Consider the following 21,993-nt stretch of genomic DNA (forward strand, 5'->3'; position numbering starts at 1 on the left):
CTTCCTAGAAGTACTTTCCTGTACCTGCCCTGCTTAGCCAGCAGCAATCAGTCAGAAGTTTAGCTTCAGAAGAGAAGGGGCTTAACTCGGTGGCAGAATGAGTTGCCTGAAGATCAACAGTTCAACTCCAGGCAGAGTCAAGACTCTTGTCCATAACCTTGGAAAGCTGCCTCCAGTCAACACAGGTAACAGTCAATTAGATGGACCAATGATCTGGTTCTATAAAAGGCAGCCTCCTAGAAAACAGGGGAGACCAGTTGTTGTTCCATCATTTCTTACCGCTGGTCATGCCAGCTGGGAATGATGGGAATTGGGAGTCAAACACCATTTGGAGGGTCACAGGTTAGCCACACTTGCTATGAAAAACCATTCTGGAGACTTATAAAATCTCTGTAAAAGATGTAGGTTGGCTTAATCCCATTGTATGCCTTTACAAATTTCTTTCTTTCACACTTTACTCGCCTCCACTGTACAAAGAAAGGCCACACTAGGCACATCTACACAATATTATTGGTACCATTGTAATTGTTGGGCTGTTATTTGTTTTTATGGGGAGGAGACCTTGAGTACTGTGTGGCATGTATTCCCAGGTACACTTCAATCAAAAGAGAAAAGCTTGCTTAGGACAAACATACCCCGTTTCTCACATAACAGTATCTGGTACTTTCACTGAATAATAAACCTGAAAAAATAATGGCTGAAAATATAATAAACCTGAAAAAATAATGGCTGCCAATCATGTCATTACCACAGCAGCATTAGATGATCTCAGTAGAAAACCACTGTAATTTGAAGCCCTAATACTTACTTAGGTATTAGTAAGGTAAAGGGTAAAGGGACGCGGACGACTCTGGGGTTGTGGCATTCATCTCCTCATGGCTGAGGGAGCTGGCATGCAGCTTCTGGGTCATGTGGCCAGCACGACCAAGCCACTTCTGGCAAACCAGAGCAGCACACGGAAACACCATTTACCTTCCCACCGGAGCGGTACCTATTTATCTACTTGCTTTGATGTACTTTCAAACTGTTAGGTTGGCAGGAGCAGGGACCGAGCAACGGGACCTCACCCCTTTGTGGGGATTCGAACTGCCGACCTTCTGATCGGCAAGCCCTAGGCTCTGTGGTTTAGACCACAGCACCACCCGTGTCCTCTAGGTATTAGTAGTACCATACTAATACTGAACTTGCAAGGATAAACCCTGAAGTGTATTTTGTGGGGGAAGCCAGGAGTATTGAAAAGAGTCTCCCAAAGAAATATACTCTAATATGGTGGCTGTCTTATAAGGATAGTATGAACTTTGTTTCATTTGTATCAGTAAGACAATAAGGAAATAGAGAGAGTACTCACACAGCAAGAAATATGAAATTTCAATTCTTTATTTTCATGTTCCTAAAAAATGTACAGGGCCCTCAAGCAGCAATTAAGTACATAAAGACTACACACACAGTATTGTCTATGTTTTAATTTTTGCTGGCTATTAAATTATTGCATATGTGCACAAACCAATACAATGTAGTCATTGCACCTGTTCAGTAGTATCTTATATGTTCATTTCTTGATTCTCCAACGAATCTAACTTTACTTTAAAAACTGGCTTTCAACCTGGGCTCAGGATCCCATTTGTATTGCAGCGACTAAGAAAAAGAGAGACCAGTTTTAAGTAGACACACACATCTATCTGGCTTTGTGCCTCTTTCACAGTTTCTACTGATCCAAATTTTGGATATGAGATGGGTTTAGCAGCACATCTTTTACACAGTGCTTTTGATTCCAATAAAGACAAGAGGCAAATATATATTTTGCCACTGTCTGGCCTCCATTTGCTACACACCAGACTTTAATCCAAAAGGCCTGGAGCCTACTGAATCCATATGCCAGACTTGATAATGAAACCCCCTAGCAATGCGACCATACACATGTCTACTTAGAAGCAAGTCCCATCAAATTCAATGGTGATCAATCCCAGGCAAGTGGGCAAAAGGATTATAGCCATAAGCACTTTTCAACAGCAGCCCAGGCTACCCCAAGCTAACCCTTTCTAGAGTAACAAAACACATGTCTATATTCAGTAAAAGTAGATTAAACTATTTTTATTATAGTATTTGTTTGACCCTATTCTTTTTACTATAGAAACCTCCAACACAAATCTAGTATTATATATAATTAAAATAAAATACTTCCTGATTGGCCCAACTACTTCTTTTGGTCTCATTATTTTAAATATTAATTGCTCCATAAAAAATATACAGTCCACCAACATGGTACAGCTGGTTGCCTTCTGCAGCTGGCTACATATTTAAACCGTGCAATTCAGTGCTCACTTATCTAAAGGCTCACCCACACTTACCTTTTGCCCTGCAGTTTCCAGGCACAGATCCGTGCTTATAAAAGCTCTGTGTCCAAATGTTTATTTGTTTTACCCCAGAGCTTTCCCTGCAAAAACCTGCTCTTTAGTGCTCAATTGGATTAAACGGCAGTTCGTGTTTCCTGCAGATTGCTGTTTGCACCGACTGAGCTTTAAAGAGCAGGTTTTCACAGGAAAAGCTCTGGGGCAAAAAGGAAAAAAGGTGCTCATACATGGAGCTTTAAAGTGCGGACCGTGCCTGCAAAGAGCAGAGGAAAGGTAAGTGTGGATAAGCCCAAAGTGACAAAAAAGACAAAAGAATAATAATAACACATGCTTCATGGCTTCAGTCACTAAATCTTCAATTTACTGTAGGCTTATGCTGTCTAAACGCTCAAAGGATTTAAGGGTACTTGAATAAATTTTGCTAGATTACCCTCCCCCCCCCCCCGGTCTTCCAAACAAATGTAAGATTTACGCTGTCGTTAGAATGAAAAATCTACTCTCCTGACATCTTATATTGGCACTCTAGTTATAGCTGACTGCATGTAGTTCATGCAGAGGAGACATGTTGCAGAACACTTACTCCTATCCACTTGGATGCATGTACAGCTGAACACTGACATCCAGTGGATAACCAGGCTAATGCTAGATATACCAAGCCAGGAATGTTCAAGTTTCATCAAGGTAACCCCCTTTTTAGTTCGTTATTAAGGGAGGAGATTGAACCACTGGCTATTTTCATCTCAGGCAGAGTAGGGAATAGTGGCAGGAGATTAGTGAGAAAAAGGTGGAAGCAGGGCTCCATGCATCTCTTGTACAACTGCAGCTTTCAAGACAGGGGTTCTAAGAAAAGCAGACTAACTCTGTTACATACACCCCTCACAAAAATGATTTTCCTGCAACATTGTTAGGCTGAAGATGTCAACATAATGGCTTGAAGCTCAATCAAAGCAATTGAGGGAAGGCAACACACTGAAATTCAGCAAGAAAAGGTTTGCCATCCTGGGCACGCTTACTCAGAAATAAATCCCAATAAAATCCATATTCCTGAAGCAACACGGTTCAGTGTAGTTTCCATTGTCCATCGATCAAACTACTTTCTCTCTCTGGATAAGCATGAGCAAGATATCTTGGCTCAAAAAATGTAACTTGAGAATTAGAGACTGGTCCTTTGTGTCATCTTTCTGAACAGCTGAAAGTGGTGCAAATGCTTCCAGGATTAAACTATACAGTCTATAAGCAAGTTTAAATAGCGCTCTGTTTAAATAAAGTTGGAAGGTTTAACCTAGTACAGTAACATGAGCAGCAATGAAAGCATCTATGATGCAAGTCAGTAATGCCTGCAGGAACTCATTCTCCACTGCCACTAGTTATCATGCAAGTCTAGCAAGCTTAGTGACCACATTACTACCAACGAGAAGATAAAAAAAACAACATTTGCAAAAGCAAAGAGTCTCTTTGCTAACTGATCTTCAAAACCCCAGAAAGATGAACTTGTACAGTTGTGGGGCTCGGCTGAAAATAACGTGTCTCTAGCTGCTGCAAGTTCTTTGTTTTGGCTTGGCAGCTTATGCTAAAAGAGTGAGGCAACTTTAAACTTAAACAGAGCTTCAAGGATTTGCAGTTTTGAGGTAGAGCATCTGGATGAAGGAACTATGTTGGTCAGGCATTTTCATCCACAGCAGTAAGTAAGGGATAAACAGGAATCTTTAGTTGCAAATCACAGCCCACCACAGTATAACTTTCGCAGACCACCAGCCAAATGAATCTCTTTATAGAGATTCCTAGACTCTAGAAAAGGATTTCTTTGCACGCCAGGTGGATATTTTCTAAGCACCCCAGACATACTAGCTCTCTCTTAGCACAAGCCATCTGCTGAAACTTCAGTTGTGGATTTGTACTTACTTCATAGACAACTGGGGGGGGGGGACTATATGTGATGCACCAAAATGCTATCCACTTTGGGTTAGAAGCATGCCCAATGGACTTACACAAGCCAGGAATGCCTTTTCTGATAGAGAGTAGTGTCTGCTGCCTGAGTGTTTTTACAAAAGAATTTGCGTTATCTGTTAGCTTTTCTGTGTCACTATGACAACTGCAAAGAGCATACTGAAAGAACTCTGATGCTCTAGGAAGTAAGAGCACACCACCCACTTAGGTACCTGATGTGGGTTACATCCATCACTGTTAAGAGAACAAGTAGACACAGTTGCAGAAGTAACTTACAATAGAAGAAAGTCTTGAGTACATATACAATCTTTTCTGCACTGCATGCAATTTTACCTTACTGAATATAAATACACAACTACAGTCAGGTATGCTTTCCACTTTCTCCAAGTATTCAGAAATTAGTACAAAAGTATCTAAATTATAGGAATGATTGCTGCTAGTGATGTCAATCACTGAAACATTAAATATAAGAGACTGCCTGTTACAAATTATTCACAAAAGAGGTAAGAAAGTGTCCAAGATGTCATTAACCATATAAAGTTATGATTGAGAACATGCATAGAAACTTGTTCATCAAAAGCACTAATTGTACTTGACCACATAATTATGACTACCTGTATGTAGAAGACTAAATTTAGTGCCAAAAAGAGTAAGACTTGTTTTATATCTGTATCCAAAATAAAGATTTCCAGTTTTAAGTAATGCCAAATGGGGAAAAAGTACTAGAAAACAGATGTTACAAATGCTGAAAAAAGCTTATTAAAATGTATTTTAAAAACACTTTACAAATTTGTTCTGATGGTTACAGGTTTGAATTTTAAAGAAAGGATCTGTAAAACCACATAGCTACAAACGCCCATGTAAACTTTTCTTCTCAGAAGCATTAAGATGTTCAAGAGTTATTTGTAAAAGACAAAGCATTAACAAAATTAACATCCTTTTCTAACGTTGCTTGTCTGATGTTTCCTTAAGTGACATGTAATACATTAATTCTGTTGCCTGCGTTTTGCCGATCTCATTTTCTCAAATCGTGACTCCATCTCTTCCAGGACTTTGGGTGTGTATCGTACAACCAGCTTAACTTTTCCTTGAGCAGCTTTTAGCAGTTCCACAGCTTTCTCGTGGTGCTCCCCTTCAACACTCTGAAACAAGTATTTCAAAAATTAACCATTCTGTTAGTAAATATATATTAAAAAGCACTCTAATATTCCAACATTGTTATTTATAAGGCTAGCTGAATGACCTCACATAGAAGAGCTAGATTGTATGTTGGCTGTATCATAACGTTATCTGTTCTAGGTAATTTGTGGCTTTCAAAATTAAGCACATATTTAAGGGTGGGAGAAAGAAAAGGGCAGTTGCTCTACGTTTCACTTACAACAGTGCTTCTCAAAATGTCAGTCATGATGTGTAAATGGGTCCTGATATGTTCCTAGGTAGATTGCCAGACTCCCAAGATTTCCCCACCTTATCAGAGCACAGCCAGATTGCCTGGCAAAGTTAGTTCCCCCAAATGAAGTTACCAGGAAAAATGAATGAGTCTATAGAAAGGTAAGGATTTTCTCAGTGCCACCCACCAGCTGGAAGGCTGTGTGGGGACTGGTCAGCTGAGTGTCAATGACTCCTTTAGTCAGCCGCCAAAACAGTTCATTGTGGGAGGACTTGAGTTGCTGTGAGCTATTCCAGTGGCTACCTATTAGGAAAATGTAACAAGGCGCTGATGGCCGTTGCTACATTTTAACCGCATTTAGGAAAAAAGTAAATGTGCATGCAAAGTAGTGTTGTATGGGGAGAACTGCTTTACCTCAGGTGTTCTGAGGTAACTTGACAGAGAAAACTCAAGGAGTCACAACTAGGAAGGGATGAATCTCTAGTTCCAGTCTGTGTCGTTTTTACATGGGTTCACTCAATCCGTGCTTATCATGCTGTTCCCTCCAAAAACAGATTATTTTAAAATGCATTTTGATACATTTTTGGCACATTTGGGAAGTGTGGAAACTGGGAGGTGAAGTCCACTCAGCACAGTGGATTAGGTCCTTTCCTATCCAAATTCTCTCTCTCTCTCTCTCTCTCTCTCTCTCTCTCTCTCTCTCTCTCACACACACACACACACACACACACACACACACACTCAAATTTCTGAAGCACAGCCTCATCCTTTCAGGATTTTGTCCCTATACCTTCAGCCTTCATTATTTATTTTGTATCTTGCCTAGACTGGAGCTCAAAGTGGTATGCATGAGGCTATCTCATTTTATCCTCACAAATCCTGAGAGGCAGGTTAAGCCAAAATATAGCTGACAGGTCTCAAGAGTAGAAAATATTTTTTCATTTAAAGTTGCATAGTATGTAAAATAGTCATTGATGAGAAACTGCATATGGGCAGTTTCTCATCAATGACAATTTTACGAACAGACTATTAGTAATAAACTATTTTACTAACATCTTGCTAATGTTATTTCAACAAACTTGGGATCCAATTCTAAAATATGTGTATCCACCTGCTTTATTAATTAAAAATGTTTCCTCACGCAACAGCAGGCTTCTATCAGTGCTAGTGAACTTAGAATTGCAAATCTAAAACACGCTCCATAATATTTTACTCTCCATTATGATTTGCAAAAGGAAAATATAAACCTTTTTTTTTCATACTGCATAATACACACAAGACCAAGCAATCAACATCCCCTCAATGCCCTCAAGCGGTCACAGGTAGCTACTACAAGTGGAAGTTAAATTCCATCCCTACCACTCCGTTTACAGAAAGAAGCTGGTCTCCACGCTTCAATCCCCCGTGTCTATCAGCAATACCACCTGGGATAATTCGGGATATATAGATTGGAGAATTTTGCTCTTTGCCGCCCATGATGTTGAATCCGAGCCCTTCTTCTGTTTTTGGTAGTTCAACGACTCTGGGATGGGAATGACCCTCACTGGCAGCAAAGGCAGCAACAGTGGCCTGCAAAACATGGAAATCTCATTTTCCTCCCCATAGTTCACATAGTCTGGAATCTTATTCACTGTCTTATCTCAAAGGCAAATATTTCAAAGCATCTAGCTAAATACTGCTAATACAAGTGCATCCCCTGCAAATGTACTTCAGAGTATTTTCAATCTCTGGGCTGCTGTTCTGAAGACGGTTTGTACTCCAAACCATGGGAAAACAAAAGGCAAACAAACCAAACATATGCACTGTTTCACTTATAACTGCATTTTCTTTGATGATACATGGACAAAGGTGAATAATAATAATAATAATTTTTTTTATTTATATCCTGCCCTCCCCAGCCGAAGCCAGGCTCAGAGCGGATAACAACAGTAAAAATACCACAGTTTACATAAAATCACAATCAATTAATTGAAATACATTCTAAAATCAGTTCATTCTAAAATCAATTCAGAGTCAAATTAATGGCAACCATTGGGCTAGAGTTCTATGAGGATTACAGAAGGAGGGGGTCAGACTGTGCCTTGGCCAAAGGCCTGGTGGGACAGCTCCGTCTTGCAGGCCCTGCAGAAATATGTCAAGTCCCGCAGGGCTCTAGTCTCTTGAGACAGAGCGTTCTACCAGATTGGGGCCACGGCTGAAAAAGCCCTGGCTCTGGTTGAGGCCAGCCTAACCTCCCTGTGGCCCAGGATCTCCAAGGTGTTTTTATTTGAAGACCGTAAGGTCCTCCATGGGACATACCAGGAGAGGCGGTCCCATAGGTACAAGGGTCCTAGGCTGTATAGGGCTTTAAAGGTTAAAACCAGCACCTTAAACCTGATCCTGTACTCCACCGGGAGCCAGTGCAGCTGGTATAGCACCGGGGGAATGTGATCTCACAGCGAGGACCCCATAAGGAGTCTTGCCGTGGCATTCTGCACCTGCTGGAGTTTCTGGGTCAGTCTCAAGGGCAGCCCCACGTAGAGTGAGTTACAATAATCAAGTCTGGAGGTGACTGTCGTGTGGATCACAGTGGCTAGGTCAGGGCGAGAGAGGTAAGGAGCCAACTGCTTAGCTTGGTGGAGATGAAAAAATGCCACCTTTGTTATAGCTACCATCTGCGCCTCCATGGAAAGGGAGGTGTTGAAGATTGCACCCTTAACGGATGGTGCTGGCACTAATTGCATCCCCGCAAGAGATGGGAGTTGCCCCCCCAATCCCATATCATCCCGACCCAGCCAAAGGACCTCCGTTCCCCTTGCGTGTATTTTGAAAACACACACGAGTTCCTCATAACAGATACACTACTATGCATTTTTAACTTGGGCACTGGAATCAAGTAAACAAATGTACAAATGAGAGTCATTTTACACAGCAGAATGCTCTCTAAGCAGAGGCCGTATACATCACCCTGTCCTGAACCCCCTTCAACATCCTCATAGTAACAGGTGCTGACAATCCCAACCCTCCACATTCTTGTACTGTACCAGGCATTTATCCAATGCACTGACTGTTCAGCAAGAATGCTATTTTAGCATCCCATGCACTGGGGTAGGAAGGCAGTCAATAAACACGTAAAAAGCATCCGCATGAGAGTGCATTAGTGAACTGCTTCAGTGAATTAACAGAAAAAAACAACTTTAAAATAGGAAACTGCTATAGGAAAACTTTGTCTTTGGTAAGGAGCCCTTTCATTCTTCCCAGTTTATCTTAAGCCTACAATTGTTTAAAGTGTTTGTTTCACGGATATTCCCATTGAGCTCAAAAGCACAGCTCACTGCAATATTTTCATAGCCTAATACTTCAGCTTTTATAGACTGAAGCTGCCAGTTGAGCTTTAACATATTAAACCTTCCTAACTAGGAGTCTTACCTTGGCTGTGGCATTAGCTCTCACTTCTGGGCTACTGCTGATGTCCACAGTCTCATACACGTGCTCATATACCTTTAGAAAGAAAGAAAAATCAGGTATGTGATTTATTGGATAGGGGATGACTAAATCAAACCACATTAATAATATTTCCAAATGAACTGTGCGGATTAACTATAATTTTGCATGCATGCATTGAGTTGTGAATCAGGAAACTTGGTTTGTCATTCACTACAGTCATACCTCATGTTATGTTTGCTTCATGTTATGTTTTCTCAGGTTGTGTCCCGTAGCGACCTGGAAGTACCGGAAAGGGTTACTTCCGGGTTTCACCGCTCGCGCATGCGCAGTAGCGCTAAATCATGCTTTGCGCATTCGCATAAGTGCCAAATCGCACTGTGCACCTGTGCAGATACGGTGCTTCAGGTTGCGGGCTTTTCACATTGCGAATGGGCCTCCGGAACAGATCCCGTTCGCAACCAGAGATACTACTGTATTATCTTTTTGCTTGGAACTGCACTTCAACAGAAGGCAATTCCCAGTGTAGCTCCCAAATATTAATGAGAAGACACTGATCTATACATTCTCCACACACTCCTCAAAAACATACCTCCCGCACAGCATTACAGAATTCACTTTGAAGGACCCTTTGCAAAGCCTGTAGTTTTTGTGGGGGCACTTCTCCGCTCCTTTGCAACTTTTCCAACAACTCAATAGCCCGACAGATGTCTGTAAAAAGAAAGGCAAGGAAAGAACATGAACTACTAAAATCTACTCAGAGGGTAATGATACTGGTTCTGACCATTGAATTGGGCTAGTGAATCAGACCATGTGATCAGCCTATATACCTCAACTGTGTGGGAGCCACTCATAGAAATGTGGCTCCCACGCAGCTAGAGTAACATTCGAAAGCACTCCTTCCCATTCATCTGGAGCAGGAAAAACCCAGTACAGATCTTGTACCAACTTGCTCTTCAATGTTTGTTCCGTGACTAATGAGCATCAGACCAATATACTTGTCAACAAAATCCCAAGGACAGAATCCCGATGATCATCAGCTCTCCTGTTTCAGGCAAACATTGTTCCTTGCAATGTATACCTATTAGGGATTCTTTATTACAAATATTTCAGTGGCAGACAAACATTCATGAAAAACAATCTGGACTCCCTCTACCATTCTTCCTTTGTAATATGCAGATGGAGAATTAAATGCCGTCCCAAAGCAGCAGAATAAATATTGTTCTAGGCTCTGTTCAATGTTCACATGCTTAGATGAGACAAGGTCTCATCTTAGCATGCCTCTGCTTAGAGAGCATTCTGCTGTGTAAAATGACTCTCATTTGTACATTTGTTTACTTGATTCCGGTGCCCAAGTTAAAATATGAACCGTCTATGCTCCAGATTAGAACATACTCCTGAAGTCACTAACAGACAATGCACATGGTTCCCAAAGCAGACAGCTCTGTGCAAATGCTGTAACAAGCTTGGGGCCCCTCTCCTGAGAGCAAAACATACCTGAAACTGCTTGAGTACAGGGAAAGACCACAGAGAACATTTTACCCAAATGATTAAGTTAAAAGGTGGTTCAAGGGGCAGGGGACACTGATATTTGCATTTGAATAGAAACCAGAGCCTCTGAAAGAGTACATTTCCATAGGATGACCATTGGAACACTGAGAGTCAGGCATTGACGATTATGCAATGAGCTTTTGACAGGAAGCTAAGTACAAATGTTATTGCTGCCGGATACACCTGCCATCTCAACTTCATGGAAACACATGGCATTTTAACTTTTTCTCCACTATCAATTCTAACATCTTCCTTAAATATTTGCTTCCACAACCAAGCACTCGCTCACTACGGAGCATGGAAAAAATTAAGTCATCTGTTGTTGCCTCTGTTACCCATCAAAACAACAACTTAGCAAAAAAATTGTACTTTTCAAAGCTTAGTCTTTGAAGATTAGAAATAAAAACACAGCCTTTGCATGACAAAGAGCAGAGCCAGCAGCTGAGTCCAAGCATCCAATTTTTATTTTTATTTGCAAATATTACTTAATTTTGCTTGAATGACTGAGGAGCAAAGGATAAAATGTTGTTCAAAACAAATTTGAGGTTACAATAAGCCACTACTGTACAATGAATGTTAGAAGTTTCAAAAACAAACAAACCTAGCCATATTTGGAAAACTAAAACATGACAACTGATTGTCAATTATATGGGTTACACAACATCCATTCATGGGAGAATATCATCATGACTTTAACTGTCTCAGTGACACCCTCCCTTCTATTTCTGAGAATTCCTGGGTTGTTAGACCCAAAAGGTCAACTGTTACTTAAGAGTTCCTATTGAATTTTGCCTAGCATGGACGTTTTGAAAACAGTACTCTCCAAGATAGTAAAAGAATTTCAATTAGGCAAGAAGAATTTCCCAGAGGTGTTTGCACATTCCCTATCCTTTCTTCAGTGTGAGCTGGTGACCCAGTTCTGTTTGGAATCATGCATGTACAAAGGGGGGAAATGTTTCTGGGAGTGGCAAGAGATTCAAAGGCTGAACATCAGATGTCGAACTTTTGGGGTTGAGCTTGAGCAGCAAAGTTATGCAGGGTGCAGTGCTTAAAGTTGCACATACAGCAAGCTGCATGGGTGATGCTGTTTGACTTCATTCCATAACTAATGAGGAGGTCAGTCATCAGTGATACTAAATCTTGTCCTCTGTCATAGCTTTACACAGACACTACATTTTAACCTGCTATTTCCTTTTTCTTTATCTGAACTGTTCCCTCATAAAACACAGGATTCCCCCGGGAGCTTGAGACATCAATACTTTGACAATTGACTCAAAAATAGCCTACTTGATTTGCTAAGTTTAGTTTCTATTGAAATACTGTTAAGATACAATGTACATTTCTTCAACAGCAAAGTAACAATCATTCTGTTTTCTTAAAAATGTCATCATTTGTATCAGCAATTCTGTGAAAACTTTGTATCAGCAATTCTATGAAAACTTTGTATCAGCAATTCTACGAACCTGCCCAAACCCTGTGATCAACAACTGAGGCCCTTCTTCATGAGCAGTGCTAGAAATTCGCCAAGCGCCAATTTTGCAGCTCCAATTGTGACCATGTGGAAATCTCTGAAAGCCAGGTTGGTGAATGACATCTCCATCTGGCTACCCCCTCCAGCTTTCTTAAGCAGGTAGGCAGAAAAACTTAATTGCATTTATATCCCACCTTTCTCTCTAAGGAGTACATGGTTCACTCCCTCAGTTAATCCCCACAACAATCCTGGGAGGTATGTTAAGAGCCTGTGACCGGCCCAGGGTCACCCAGTGAGCTTCACGACTGAGAGGGGATTTGAACCCTGATCTCCCAGTCTGACTAACAACTACACTACACTGGCTTCCTACAGTACTTCTGCTATGGGGCAGCTATACAAATTAAGTGGGTAAATAAATACAGGAAAAGCAAAATGTCATTTGGAGAAGGATTTGAAATATTTTCCTTGAAGCCTGAATTTGCTTTATTCTGGATTGTTTTATTTGATGTTTTAATGCATTGTAATGTGCTTTGAGATTTTTTCTTTAAAATATAAAGTGATATAGAAATAACTAATGCTAATGATGATGATGATAATAATAAAAAAAACCATTGTAAACAAAAAAAAAGACACCTAGGTATTCTGTTTTGGTGGCCGTAACTAGGTTTAAGGCGTCATTTAGTGATTAACTTATATATCTGAATTTCTAAGGCAAACAAGGCCAACAGTGATTTAATGCCTAATAAGATATTTGAACCCTCATCTACCAGGTGCAAGAACCACACAAGCTCTGAGGAATACACACACACACACAAAATATTACCATATATGTTATAAGTAACATATGTGCATTACACTTCAGGATAACTCAGAGCGTAAAGCCTAAATCCTGTTTAATCACACGAGTTCACCTAAAAGTTTGGGGACATGCAGCAGTTCTTAAGATTCAGTACCTAGCCTTTCCTGTAAAACTCAGCTCAATGAGGACTGAGCATATTCAGTGACCACAGAATGTTGACCAAATGGGGGCAGGGTGTGTGTGTGTGTGTAGGAGCACCCTGGAAAAAGAGTATAGCTGGCTGGTTCCTAGAACACCTTGCTATGAGCACTCAATGTGACAACATTTTGCTGCAGCGCTGTAAAAAACTTAACCCACTAAATTTGATTCTGTGCCTAGGAATCCGTTATTTCAGTCTGCATTAGCATTTTGCAGTCACAGAGAACCCTCTCCCCCTCACAGAGTAACAGTTCCCCGAGTTCCCAGGGAAGACATACTGACTGTTAAACCACTCTGAAAAATGCCCATCCCTCAGGGGAAGAGGAGGTATCCGAAAAGCACTCAGCACTCTTAGCCCATGACACTTCCCAGTCCCGGGATTCTTTGGGGGAAACCATGATAGTTTAAGGGACGCGGGTAGCACTGTGGGTAAAACCTCAGTGCCTAGGACTTGCTGATTGCATGGTCGGCGGTTCAAATCCGGCGGGGTGTGCTCCCGTCGCTCGGTCCCAGTGCCTGCCAACCTAGCAGTTTGAAAGCACCTCCGGGTGCAAGTAGATAAATAGGGACCGCTTACCAGCGGGAAGGTAAACGGCGTTTCCGTGTGCGGCTCTGGCTCGCCAGATGCAGCTTCGTCACGCTGGCCACGTGACCCGGAAGTGTCTGCGGACAGCGCTGGCTCACGGCCTCTAGAGTGAGATGAGCGCACAACCCTAGAGTCTGTCAAGACTGGCCCGTACAGGCAGGGGTACCTTTACCTTTATGACAGTTTAAAGCAGTATGATGCTCTTTAAATGTACAGTGCAGATGCTTCTAGGCTCATAAATTAGACCCTCCCACCTAACTATACCTAGTAGCAGCTCACAGTGCATTTTCCACCGAGGCCTAAGAACTCCGATTTAAAACTTCCATAACTTTACACCCAATATTGGCAGCCAGAGAACCGGCTGGCTCCCCAGGGGCCTTGTGTTGTCCATTAACCTCCTCGCGCACCCCGACCCACAGGGGAGCGCGCAAGCCACGGTCCTAGCTCAGCACCAGCTGACTCGGACCAGGCAGAGAAAGAAGCAGCCGAGGCTGCTTTGACAGACGGGCGGAGGGAGGGAGCCAAGAACCGAAGAAGATCCCCGCCGGGCCGGACGCCACGCCCCCATCTAGGTCTCTCTCGGCAGCCGCGCGCTCCCCACTTGCGACGGCCATCCCAGCTAATAAGCCTGGCACTTCTCTAATCCTCGTCTTAAGCCACCTAAGCTGGAGCACTGCTGCGGAGGATCTCTGGGTGTGGGAGCGGCGGGGGGGAGGGGAGAGGCAAGGGCACCCCCTCTCCCCACTCTTAGCGGAGGCTTGCGGGGCTGCTGTTGCTGCGGGCAAGTAGTTGCGCCTACCCTGACCAGCCTCAGGACCTAATAACGCTTTGGGGCTTAGCCTGCCCGCTCCCCAAGGCGAAGACACACGTCGCCCCTGCAGGGCATTGCTGAGAGATCTGGCTCTCCCGTTGCTGCAGCCGAGGCCAGCCGTTCCCCGCCCGCCCGCCTTTGCTCTCACCTCTCTCCAGCCGCACCGGCTCCCCCAGCGCCGCCATCTTCTCCTTCTCCAGCTGCTCTCGGGGAAGTGACGCCGGGCAAGAGGCGGCGCTGCTTCCAGGACGCGCGGAGGCGAAGGAGGGGCGAAGGCCGCGGCTTTTCCCGGCTCTCGCCGGAACTAGTGAGGCGCGCGAGGGGATGGCGCGTCGGGTGCTCTCGTTCTGCCTCTTAGGTAGGCGGGCGGGATTCCGGAGCCCGTTCGCCCAGGTGGGCGGAATGGTAGCTGCTCGAGAGAGAGAGATGGAGAGAGAGAGAGAGAGAGAGAGAGAGAAGTAAATGGGGCGCGTGTGTTAATGGTTACCAAGTGGGGTCCAAAGGCCGAGAAAGTGCGAGCAAGAGGTTTGCCCAGCACGGATGGAAACGGAGGTGCCCTCCGAAGAGCAGAGAGGTCCTCCCAGGGCGGGTGCGACGCGCTTGCCGGGTGAGATAGGCAGGCAACGCAGAGAGAATTCGGCTCCCGCAGTTTCGAGCTAGATGCCTTTAGGGCATGAGGGCAAGACTGGTATGCTGAGGGCGACGCTTTGCATGGCGAGTCCCAAGACCAGAGGAGCCAACTCCTAGGGGTTTAGGTCCCTTTGGGCCCCGGTAAAATATTTGAGGGCCCCCAAAGTTGATGGACATTGCCATTCAAATAGTGTGATCGATGATGCAGGGCCCATGGGCATAGCCAGTATTTATGTTGGGGGAGCAGAACAGAACTATCAGCAATGCAGCTGGTCAGTTGGTTAAGTATTTTTATTTATTTACTTGATTTAGGGGGGCAGTTGCCCCCCTGGATGCCCCCCCATATTTTATTCGAGTTGGTACCCCTGCCCAAAATGATGGTGTGGAACTTGTCCCTGAAGTCCAACCCAACAACTCTATTCCACAGCCTCGCTTTGAAATCTTTGGTAACTTTGAACTCTTTGTTTCCTGGAAAACTGAAATACTGGTTTCAAAAGGTCTTTGGACTCACTAGGTGTGTGCCCCTTCAGCATGTCTGTCTCAGTGTGGAGGTAAAGTAAAAGGTAAAGGACCCCTGGACAGTTAAGTCCAATCAAAGGCGACTATGGGGTGTGGCACTCATCTTGCTTCAGGCCAAGGGAGCTGGTGTTTGTCCACAGACAGCTTTCCGGATCATGTGGCCAGCATGACTAAACTGCTTCTGGTGCAACTGAACACCGTGGCAGAAGCCAGAGTGCACGGAAACGCCGTTTCTAGGTTGGCCGAAGCTGGAACAGATCACCTTGTCGCACGGATTCAAACTGCTGACCTTCCGATCAGCAAGCCCAAGAGGCTCAGTGGTTTAGACTACAGTGCCAACCTCTCCCTGTGAAAACAAAGTAGTGGAATCATCATCCTAGAGATAATAGTCCTGTTCAGAGGGTCACATCCATGTGTACAGTAAATTTGTGGAATGGAGAGGGGAACCTCATTTGCTGGCCCCACCCTTAAGTGTCCATGTGTTCTATTTGCCCCCAACATCTGTGTGATGTGTGAAAAGGGAGCCTTATTTCTTATCCAAAAAATCAACATAAATGGCATCTATAAAACTACAGATGCACTAGCTTTTGGAACATGCGAATGTCATGCCCCTAATATAATGGTGGCACAGGTAAACTTCAATACGGATTATGGTGCCAAGCCCTAACACACAGCGCAAGGATGTTGTGAGGGCAGCCCAGATAACATTTGCAAAGTGCAGCCTATCCTAAAAATGTGATCAGTGTGCTCTTGTGGGTGGAGAATTAGTTAAACTTTGAGTAATCTGAGTTCATATTCCACAATACGCCCCATGCTTTTCAACTATTTTTCTTCAGGATTAAAAATCACCATACTATTGAAAAATACTGAATGTTTAAAGTGGCAATCCTATGTATACTTCCTGAAGCTGGGTAGCCAATGTGGTGCCTGGCTCCACTGACCGATGTTGCTGGACTCAAGCTCACATCAGCCTCTGCCAGCCTGGCCAATGGTTGGTCATGATGGGAAGTAGAGTCCCAACAACATCTGGAGGTCACCATATTAGCCTTCCAAGTCCTTGGAAATGAGTTCTATTGGACTAAGTTCTGAGTAAATGTGCATAAGATTGGCTACACATCTGCTGCCTGTACAAGGGATGCTTTTTGCTAATACTGAATCAATCCCTCCTTGATGCACATGGCTATGTCCTCAGTACTATGCCTGCTGGCTGTATGTGTGTTGCACTTTTTCCTGAGTGCTTCATCTGTCGTCAATTTACTCTTAGTGTGTGGGGCGAGTTTCTTCTGTGTTGTTAAAGTGATCAAAGCATCGGGTGCAAGAAGGACAAACCCATTGCATGCCAAAGCTTTTTTTTTTTTTTTTTTTTTACAGAAATGGGTGTGGACTAGGGTCTGCCTGGAGGGCATGTGCTTATGTGTTGTTAATTTCATCCCAAAGTATTTGAACTCTTGTTTGAAAGCACATGCTTTGGCTTAATAAATGACACGACCAAGATGCCCACTACTAGCCCTTATACACCCAGAGGGATTCCCAGCTTCTGGGATTCATTTTAAGGTTGTCAATCCTTCAGTTGTGTGATGGAGCATTCTGCTATGTGTCTTTCAATGAGACATTCAAATGTGAAGGAATTTATGTCAATGAACAAAGTCAAATCACAAACACGTTTTCAGCCAGGGACAAGCTGGGGCTGAAAACACTATAAAATGTTTCTTTAATATAATCCAGATGTTTGCACTTTATGGTGTTCCATGATCTAACTGCCCGTTTGCTTTGGCAATGGTGTCCTTTTTAGGAACCTGCAGCTGATGTGTGGACATACAAAATTAGCTGGTAGTATAAAATCCAGATATGTACATCCTCCACACCATACATTTCATAAAGTTATAGAATTGTAGAGTTGGAAGGGACCAGGAGGGTCATTTAGTCTATCCACCTGCAATGCAGGAATCTTTTCCCAATCTGGGGCTCGAACCCACGCCCCTGAGATTAAGAGACTCATGCTCTACCAACTGAGCCATCTCATTTAAAGCACTTCCAATGTATATTTAAAACACATGGTTCCCCGCCCTCCCCCCAAATCCTAGGCACTGTAGTTTGGCTCTGTGAGGGGCAAATTACAGTCCCCAGGATTCTGTGCAGGAATCATGAGATTTTAATGTCCATTTGATGTGCTTTAAATGTATGGTGTGGATTGTGATCCACAAACCACCAAAGTCAGAGTAGCTTCCCACAGATCACAGTACAAGCTACAACAGGACCAATTTATGACCAAGGAATTTATTCTCATGAACACTTTAGTATTCTCCCTACCTCTGCATCACATAGTAGCAAGGCAGGTGTTCTCCTATGCTATCCTGGGCTGAATTCAGCACAGGTTCAATCTCTGACATCTTCAGGTAGGACTGAGGACTTCTGCCTGAAACTCTGGAAAGCAGCTATGAGTTAGTGTTAACAACGCCCAGCTAGATGGACCAATGGTCTGAGTCAGTAGAAGGCAGTTTCCTGTGTTCTAAGGTGATCTACATCAGGCATAGGCAAACTCGGCCCTCCAGATGTTTTGGGACTACAACTCCCATCATCCCTGACCACTGGTCCTGTTAGCTAGGGATGATGGGAGTTGTAGTCCCAAAACATCTGGAGGGCCGAGTTTGCCTGTGCCTGATCTACATGATCTCTCTGTGCTGACGTGGCTGAGATTAATCAGGTGCTTGATTCTCTACCTCTTTCCTGTGGGCCCCCATGACCTATACTGGTACTGTATGATAAAAATATATGTTGACTTGACTCATGTAGAACTAACTGTATAATACAGCCATGGGGGTGGCACTGTGGTCTAAACCGATCAGAAGGTCAGTGGTTTGAATCCCCACGACGGGGTGAGCTCCCGTTGCTTAGTCCCAGCTTCTGCCAACCTAGCAGTTCGAAAGCACGTCAAAGTGCAAGTAGATAAATAGGTACCACTCCAGCAGGAAGGTAAACGGCGTTTCCATGCACTGCTCTGGTTTCACCAGAAGTGGCTTAGTTATTCTGGCCACATGACCCGGAAAAACTGTCTGCGGACAAATGCCGGCTCCCTTAGCAGGTAAAGCGAGATGAGCGCTGCAACCCCAGAGTCATTCGTGACTGGACTCAACTGTCAGGCGTCCTTTACCTTTACCTTACTGTTATTGTGTCTTCATTCTGTCATCTTGCAACTGAACCCATACTGAACATTGCAATAAATATTGAATGTTTATTCAGTATGTTTACTCAAAAGTAAATCCCACTGAGTTCAAAGGGACTCCTTAGTAAGTGTGTTTAGGATTGTAGCCTTAATGTGCTGCCTCTTGATCAATTTGGGGCAGCTCTGAGACAACAGAAGCAATGCAGGTTTGAGCTGAAAACAAAACATATTGTTCGTTAAGAGGCACATGGGCACATGCTTGGCTGCAGCTAAATCTGTTAAGAACTCTTCCGAAGTTACAACTTGCTTGCGTCGTGCCAAGAAGAAATTTTGAGCCTCTTCTCACTAGATTGAAACACATTTAATTGATCTTGAAAGGTCATCCTGTGCCTCCAGAAATGTTAATCAAGAGTTTTGTGGGATTGCCCTCAGTACAGAGGGAGTCTTCCATATGCCCCAGCAGAATACACTGATCTGAGTAAAAGAATGTAGAAGAAATGTTGGCATTGTACTCAAGTTTGGCAGAATGCTCATTCAAGCAGGTGAAAATGGTTGGGAACTGGATGGGATATCTCGGGGTAGGGTTGTTGTTTTTTAATAACCGTCTTGGGTATGCGGATATGAATGCTATTTTTTAAAAATAAAAAACCCTGCCTAAATTGCAACTCATTTTTGTCCCGGCTTAGCCCACTTTTTGATTATTTTTAGCTGTCTTACAATTACTACAGCATAGTCAAATTCAGGCTTCTGAGAATTTGGCCCCAGTATTTGTTTACAACCTTACTTATTGGCAGAACCCAGAATAAGTTTCAGCGCTCGCTTTGCTTGCACAGTCTCATAGATGAATTGATGACACCGCATAGTAGAGGCCACCGTTTTGTGCATGCTTTGGGAAGTGTTCAAGGATTCGTCATGCATATGTTCATGTGGACACCTGGCCTCACGTCACATAGCAGATTTCTGCACTGGTACACACCAGAGAAAATGCCTTATGATTAATCTGAAGTGCCGACTAATTTGCATGTAAGAAGAACCCAGCGTTTTGTTATATGCCACAGAATGCTTTTCTTGATTAATTTTGCACAGAGATTGACTGGCACAAGCTCATTTAGAGAGTTTTCACATTCACTTCTGGCAAGCGTGGGAGTGCACAGCGGACATATGGAAGGACCTTTTTGTGCATCAGCTGTTGGAATTTATGTCATTATGATGCTTTTCTCCCTTCTGTGCACATGAAAACTGATTGATATGATAAATGTGACTGGTATGATAATACTGACACAGAAGAACTTGCTGATTCCTTGGAGAAGGTTCTAAAAGACTTTGGATGGGAATGTTAATTAACTTTCACTTTCAAGCATGTAGTTTGTTAACTCTTTATTTATAGGATCCTAGAGTTGTAAGGCTGTCAGTGGATAATCAAAGCCAATGTCCCTCCAGATTCACTCTGAAGCAGGGTATCTTAAACCTGAATCGTCACTTATAGGCCCTACCTTTCCTTGAAATGTCCCTGGAAGGAAAAATCTGGTATCAAAATTTCACCATAAACCAGGAGCTTCAATAAAAGATAAACATGAACATAGCAATAGCATAAAACTAAGCATTTCTGAATGCCTGTGCTGCGACCAGGAAGTGCAAGATGTGCCTCTAGGGCTAGATTATTCCAGAGATGAGTTGCCACCATGGATAATTTTCTCTCCCTTGTACCTCAACTGGGGCTGTGACCAGTAAGAGAACCCCTCCTGAGCAGCATGATATGGGGTGAGGCATTCCTTCAGCCCCAAGTCATTTAGGGCTTTATAAGTCAAATTAACACTGTGACTTGGCCTCCAAAGCATATAGTCTGCCAACGCAGTTCCCTCAATACCTGTGTTATGTAGGCTCATCTAGAAGTACCAGTTAATATCCAAGCAGCTGCATTTTGCACTAGTTGCAGCTTCTGAACTGTCTTCAAGGGTAGCCCTACAGGAAGCATATTACAATAATCTAATCTGAAGGATAGGTAACTGTGGCCAGACTATGACCAGCCAAGGCCCTTGCTGATGTTCACCTTGATTGGCCTTTTCCCCTCTCCTACCTTTCCTGATGTCATGCAAGTGGCTTACCCTGCGCATCAGGACTTAATTGGGATGGGCACAGGATATCGGGCATAAAATTCAACTTGAACCATGGGAAAGATTATTAAAGATTGGTATCAGATTTACAACATCCAATGCAATTAAAGAGAATATTATGACAATGTTTCATAGATGGCATGTAATGCCAGTAAAACTTGCCAAGGTATATAAATCAAACTCCAGTCACTGTTGGGCATGTATGTGAAAGTGTTTTGGAATAGTGTGCATGAGGAGTTGAAAAAAATGTTAAAAATGCCTTTGGGAAAAAAACCGGAAATATATTTACTAAACTTGCTAGGCAAAGAGATCATGCAAGATAGAAGAAATTTCTTGCTTTACGCAACAGCAGCAGCAAGGTTACTGTTAGTGAAAAATTGGACGAGTGCTCACATACCCTCGAAAGAGGACTGGTTAAATAAGTTATCAGATTTTATAGAACTGGCAAGACTAACTGCGATAATAAGATATCAATCAAATCAGAAACTAAGATCTCAATGGAAATACTATGAGGAGTATATCAATAAGTTTGCACAGTATAATCAAACCCAAATGAGAAGAGGAGTAAAGATCAGATAATTAAGTTCATAGATTCGAATTGGAATATATGCAATGTAGAACGCAGTTTATGGGATAAGGTACGGATGAGAACTGGTGGAGGGAAGACACATGGGATGGGGAAGCTGGGTATAACTTTATTATAACTTTTGATTGTTAGTATTGGTAGTGGCATTTGTAGTGGCATCTCATTTTTTTCTTTTTCTTTTTGTATATGTATGTTGACTCTTTTTTTTAAAAAAAAGCAGAAAAAAGGACTTAATTGGGTTAGTGACACTTCAGCTGATATTGGGAGTCAAGACAGGCTCCTGCCATTACTACAACACTATCTACTATTGTTGTGCACTTCCTTGATTGGTGAGACCAGCTTCCTCAAACTCGGCCCTCCAGCTGTTTTTGGTCTACAACTCCCATGATCCCTAGCTAGCAGGACCAGTGGTCAGGGATTATGGGAATTGTAGACTCAAAACATCTGGAGGGCC

General features: G+C 43.1%; 1 protein-coding gene across 1 annotated transcript; it reads right to left on the reverse strand.

The window, feature by feature from the left end:
- Positions 1 to 5,266: 5,266 nt before the first annotated feature.
- On the reverse strand, positions 5,267 to 14,835 carry LIN7C (lin-7 homolog C, crumbs cell polarity complex component). Its single transcript, XM_081166838.1, has 5 exons — positions 14,676 to 14,835; positions 9,704 to 9,822; positions 9,097 to 9,168; positions 7,048 to 7,257; positions 5,267 to 5,440 (listed from the first exon to the last, which is right to left on the reverse strand). Exons 1-5 carry the CDS (start codon positions 14,710 to 14,712, stop codon positions 5,285 to 5,287), a joined length of 594 nt encoding a protein of 197 aa, XP_081022964.1. The 5' UTR covers positions 14,713 to 14,835; the 3' UTR covers positions 5,267 to 5,284.
- Between the last annotated feature and the right edge of the window lie 7,158 nt (positions 14,836 to 21,993).

The sequence above is a fragment of the Podarcis bocagei genome (genome assembly GCF_964188305.1).
Source record: "Podarcis bocagei genome assembly, chromosome: 1".
Classification (NCBI taxonomy): Eukaryota; Metazoa; Chordata; class Lepidosauria; order Squamata; family Lacertidae; genus Podarcis; species Podarcis bocagei.